Source organism: Osmerus mordax, chromosome 11 (assembly GCF_038355195.1).
Source record: "Osmerus mordax isolate fOsmMor3 chromosome 11, fOsmMor3.pri, whole genome shotgun sequence".
Taxonomy (NCBI): Eukaryota; Metazoa; Chordata; class Actinopteri; order Osmeriformes; family Osmeridae; genus Osmerus; species Osmerus mordax.
The window spans coordinates 2,850,001-2,855,969 of record NC_090060.1 but is presented as its reverse complement, the minus strand read 5'-3'; the positions used below and the strand labels follow the sequence as shown (position 1 = coordinate 2,855,969).

At 46.0% G+C, this 5,969-nt stretch overlaps 1 protein-coding gene across 1 annotated transcript in view; it reads left to right on the top strand.

Annotated features, from left to right (window-relative positions):
• The first annotated feature begins 298 nt into the window (after nt 1-298).
• Nucleotides 299-5,969, top strand: part of si (sucrase-isomaltase) — a 41,042-nt gene continuing 35,371 nt past the window's right edge. Inside the window, 6 exon segments of the mRNA XM_067246607.1 lie at nt 299-386; nt 1,711-1,834; nt 3,517-3,599; nt 3,915-4,035; nt 5,002-5,111; nt 5,203-5,354. Coding sequence (XP_067102708.1) covers nt 1,711-1,834; nt 3,517-3,599; nt 3,915-4,035; nt 5,002-5,111; nt 5,203-5,354 — 590 coding nt within the window. The 5' untranslated portion in view covers nt 299-386.

Genomic DNA, 5,969 nt, shown 5'->3' with positions numbered 1-5,969 from the left:
AAACACACATGTAGACACAAACACATACACTCATACAATCTCTCTTTCTCTCTCACACACACATGCACAAACACTGGCGTACATGCTTATCTCACGTTTTATAGCCTCCGAGCTCAGAGGGGGGGCTGTAAAACACACACACACACACACACAAACTGCATCATTCACATACTCACCCTCCCTCATATACTCACAGAAGACCCACTCCTTCCTTGCAAAGAAAGACATAAATACATGCATGAGTGATCGCGCTAGCAGTTTTTCGCACACATCTGCAACCAGGCTACACTGGAGCTCAAATCTTCTAACCGTGGAGAACAGTCAAAGGCATGATCTAAACTGACGAGAAGCAGTGACCAATCCATACAACGACAAGAAGGAACACGGTACGCTTGTTCACCTTTGTGAATCTTTCCACACATTCTGAAAATATGCAACCACACATGGTCAAAGTTAGGTCATCATTTATTGTAAAATACGTTGAAAAGGGACAGATTCAAAAGATTGTCCATGTCCATGTTCCTGTTTATGGAGATGCAAACACTTGATACCAAGTACTTCAAAGTGCACACAATTCAGAAGTCTGTTTTTTAAGTGAAATCCAGGCAGAGATACTCTGACTGTCTTCTGGCTGATAGACTTTGACCCTGTCTTGTACTGGTGGTATTGTCTATATAAATGACTAAATGTAAATGTATATGAGGGTGGTTTGAGAAGGATCTTTTCTACAGGTATTCAAACATTTAGAATGGGCAGCCTTGTACAGCCATACTTGTGTGTGAAAGTGTTAGATGGAACCAGATGTATGTGTAGATTCCACACTTGTATGGAATTTAAGAAATGTTGGTGAGTTGTCAGAAGACGTGTCTAACAGCTGATGAAATGGGCAATGATTTGCGCAGAAAGATTTTCCTCAGAAATCCTTATTTCATTATTTTTATGGATGCACACAATGTAAAATGTTTCAATATGCTTTGTAAGTGTGGGTTGGTGGGAGTGTGTTTTTGGTGTTATATATGATGTGTGTAAAGCAGTTATTCGTGCAGTGTAATTCATTTATGACGCATGAGGGCTAACACTTTCACCGGCTGTCTGTTTGTGTGCCCTCGCTTGCTCTTCACACCACATTAAACAAGCTGGCGATAATCCACACACACACACATACACAGACACACACACACACACACACACACACACAGACACAGACACACACAACACACACACTCACCTTGTCTACATCTCACACAGTGCTAGGACTGGGGCCTAATGGTTTGAGCTGGATGATGGGATGGGAGGGTGCTGTATATAATGGTTGAGATTTCAACTCTGGCTACAGTTTTTGGCCACTAAACAAACACCCCCCCCCCCACCACCCACCCACCCACCCTCCTCCTCCTCCTCCTATTTCTTCTCCTCTCTCCTTCCTTTTGGCCTCTTTCACCTCAACCTGTCAAACTACCAAAACTTTTGTATCAACAACTTAGCTTGTGCCAAGGGTATATATACAATCTAAGGCGTGTGTGTATGTGCATGTATGTGCATGTGTGTGTGTGGTCTTTTTTGTCCTGCCAAAGGGCCTAATTAGCCAAGGAGAGAAAAACTCTGCCTTGTGTGAACTTCTTGTCATTTAGAGACTGCTAATGAATATCGTTTTTGTGATCACAATAATAACATAGCCTGTGTGTGTACGTGTGTGTGTTTGTGTGTTAGATGGGGAAGAAGAAGTTCTCTGGCTTGGAGTGTTCCTTGATAGTGTTGTTTGTGCTGGTGAGTGTGGTCGCTCTTGCCCTCATCATTCTACTGGCCACCAGTGAACCTGCGGTCATTAAAGATGGTGAGTGTCCCTGCACACACACACGGGCCTGCAGACACACACAGGCACACACATTCTCACACACCAAGAAACAAGCACACTAATTGGCCACCAATATATAACACAATGTCTGCCACAGATACACAAACTGTCTCGTAAATATCCGAAAAATGAGCCAGTGAGAGCAGTGAAGCATGTAATGACAGGGAGAGCTGGGGAAGGTTGTGAAGGGGTGCTGGAGGGTGTAGAGGGGCGAGGTCGTAGGGAGGTGAGTTGGAAGAGTTGGGGTAGGTTGTGGAAGGGTGAGATGGGGGAGGTTGTAGAGCGCCCAGATGGAGAGGCGTCGAAGGGTGAGATGGGGGAGGTCGTAGAGGGGTGAGATTGTTGAGATGGGGGAGGTGTAAAGGGAAGAAACGGGGAAGATGGGAGAGTTGTACAGGGGTGAGATGGGGTAGGTGTAGAGTGGTGATATGGGGGAGGTGTAGAGGGGAGAGATGGGGGAGGTGTAGAGGAGAGAGATAGGGGAGGTGTAGAGGGGAGAGATGGGGTAGGTGTAGAGGGGAGAGATAGGGGAGATGGGGAGGTGTAGTGGGGAGAGATGGGGGAGGTGTAGAGGGGAGAGATTGGGGAGGTGTAGAGGAGAGAGATAGGGGAGATGGGGAGGTGTAGAGGGGAGAGATGGGGGAGGTGTCGAGGGGAGAGATAGGGGAGATGGGGGAGGTGTAGAGGGGAGAGATGGGGGAGGTGTCGAGGGGGGAGATAGGGGAGATGGGGGAGGTGTAGAGGGGAGAGATGGGGGAGGTGTAGAGGGGAGAGATGGGGGAGGTGTAGAGGGGAGAGATGGGGGAGGGGTTGAGGGGAGAGATAGTGGACATAGGGGAGATGGGGGAGGTGTAGAGAGGAGAGATGGGGAGAGGTGTAGAGAGGAGAGATGGGGAGAGGTGTAGAGAGGAGAGATGGGGGACATAGGGGAGATGGGGGAGGTGTAGAGAGGAGAGATGGGGGAGGTGTTGAGGGGAGAGATGGGGGAGGTGTTGAGGGGAGAGATAGGGGACATAGGGGAGATGGGGGAGGTGTAGAGGGGAGAGATAGGGGAGATGGGGGAGGTGTAGAGAGGAGAGATGAGGGAGGTGTTGAGGGGAGAGATGGGGGACATAGGGGAGATGGGGGAGGTGTAGAGAGGAGAGATGAGGAAGGTGTAGAGAGGAGAGATGGGGGACATAGGGGAGATGGGGGAGGTTTAGAGAGGAGAGATGGGGGAGGTGTAGAGGAGAGATGAGGGAGGTGTAGAGAGGAGAGATGGGGGACATAGGGGAGATGGGGGAGGTGTAGAGAGGAGAGATGAGGGGAGTTGTTGAAAAGCAGGGGATGGACTACATGAAGGAGAACAGAGGTTGTCCGGGGGCAGAGGATGAGACACTGATACACATGTTTTGACTGCTGTCATTCTCAATCCTCGTCAGAATGAGACATACTTGCGCACTTATATACTTGTATACAGACACACACAGACATGCGCACACACTCTTGCTCATGTCTGCTCTCTGTCCTTGGTCAATAACACACAAAAATTCTGGGGGTATGATGTCATGATGACAATGACATCATCTTTATAATCATTGTTCTTTATTGGCAAATGAGCTGCTATTGGTCGTACCCTCTCCTGACTGACAACTGATTGGTTGTTGTCTACCATGTGACAGAGGTCATAGGGGGTGCTCCACAATGTCCCATCATCCCGCTGAGTGAGAGGGTCGATTGTTTCCCTGACGCTGGGGCCTCTAAGGTACGTATGCACGGAGACCTGTAGTCTCATAGCTGGACATTTGGACAATTGAACATGATAGAGGATGCCTCTTGCCGATAATGATGATGAAAATTATAAGAATGATGATGATTATGGTGACAGCGGTGATGGTTGTGATGGTGGCGGTTATGATGGTTATGATGATGATGATGGTGATGATGATAGTGGTGGTGATGATGGTGCTGATGGTGACAATGATGGCGTTGGTGTTAATGGTGATGGTAGTGATGGTGTTGATGATTCTGGTGCTGATGGTGATGGTGCTAATGGTGTTGATGATGGTGTTGTCTGTAGTTGAAATGCCAAGAGAGAGGGTGCTGCTGGAGCCCACTGGACCAGACGAACGTTCCGTGGTGTTACTTCTCAACCAATCATGGATACTCTGTTGTTGCTGAAGACACCCCTAACCCCTACAGTAAGAACCCCCATTTACCTATCCTCTTCTTCCTGATTCTCCTCCTCTTCCTTCTTATCTCCATCCTTCTGACCTTCCTCCTCATGCTCTTTCACACCCTTGTCCTTCTACTCCTCATCCTCCTCGTTCTACTCCTCATAGCAAGAAAATACAAGTATACAAGAATGAGGCAAAAATATTGACTCGTGATCAGGCTGAATATCAAGGCTGGTATATAACAACCAGAGTGAAGGTACAAGCAAGACTAAGTCAAAATATGCTCAGTAAGTCAAAACACAGAATGGCTATCAGAAATACTAGTAAAAGGCTTAGTACATTGTGAAAACACAAAACAATACCTCACAAAGAACACAAGAAACTGACCTGAAAAAATTGCTTGCTCTAACGAGCAGCAGGTGAAAATCATAAACGAAAATTAACAACAAACCGAACATAAAAACAGAGAACCTAGAATGTAAACATAGAAAACCACTCAACGACATCAGTAAAAGGTTTGCAATAAGGGAAAAATCCAACAGAACCTTAAATCCTTCTCACAATCCTTCCACCATTCCACATTCTCCTCCTCCTCCCCATCGTCCTCTTACATTTCAAGTTTTCCACATTTCTCCTACTCAACCCGGGGCTTGATTCATATCGTCAGAAACGTATGGCATTTGGCAAAACATGATAAACACAACAGTAAACCCCTCATTCTATTTGTAGCTTGCTTATACCCGTTCAGGTATTGCCATGGAGTAAACTGCAATATTTGACCATTTCTGACACAATCTTCGAGATACAAACTTTCCATTACCTTCAAGAAATCATTTTTTCCAAAATAAAATGCTGGTTTTAAACCTGTTTACATGCCTTCAGACCTCTTTAGCTGTTTGGGCTTAAGCCTCGGAATGTTTAAAATCTAAATCAATCGCTTCTCTTTACAATTTCTCTGTCCAACTTTCACTTTCTTCTTCTTCATTGGAGGACTGGATGCCCGTCTGACCAGAAACCCTGCCCCCTCCCTGTTTGGTGCTGACATCGAAGAGCTGTCCTTGCATGCCGAAATGCAGTCAAACAAGAGACTTCGATTAAAGGTATGGAAATGTACACACACGTTAACTAGCGCACACAGACACACACACCATGTTCTGAGCCCTGTGCCCACGTGGTTTGTGGCCCCACCAGATCACAGACTCTAAGAGGCAGAGGTTCGAGGTGCCCCATGAGCATGTCAACATCCCCAACCAGCAGCCGTCTGATGCCCTTAGCAACACCCTGGAGCTGGTGAGAAAGCCCTTTGGGCTGAAAGTACGCAGGAAGGAAACCAACAAGTTGGTGTAAGTGTGTGTCTGTGATTGGTGTGTGTGTGGGTGTGTGTGGGTGTGATCATCACATGATCTACAAGGTATAAAAAAAAAAAACTTGATCAATCGATCCTTCCAGTCTCCAAGATAAGAACATTTGCATGAGCATTGTATCTGAACGAACTGGGTGTGAAACCTGCTGTAAATATTGCTCTGGTTCAGAGTGGATGAGATCAATTGAGTCCAGGCTAAGACACATGTACTGTCTCCGCACAGTTCCAACTGATCTTTTCACAGTAGACAAGGTTTCTTACAGTTTTTCTGAATTGCTAAAACACTAAAACCCATCGGCTGAACAAAGTTCTCAGTTGCCTGAACTCATGTAGCTAATTGTGCAGTCTGTTGTCAATACCTTAAACCATTTCACATGGTAAAACACAATTTGCAGATCTCACATAGACTTTTCAGCAAAACTCTAAACACACTCTCATTCTCAAAACACATTCTGCACTCTAATGCACATGTCATCCATACTGGTAAACACAAATGGCAACAATCAAATACAAATAGAGAAAACATGTCATTGACAAAACACAACCACTCAAAATTGATTTCACTTGTTTCAAATGATGTGACACAACCAATATA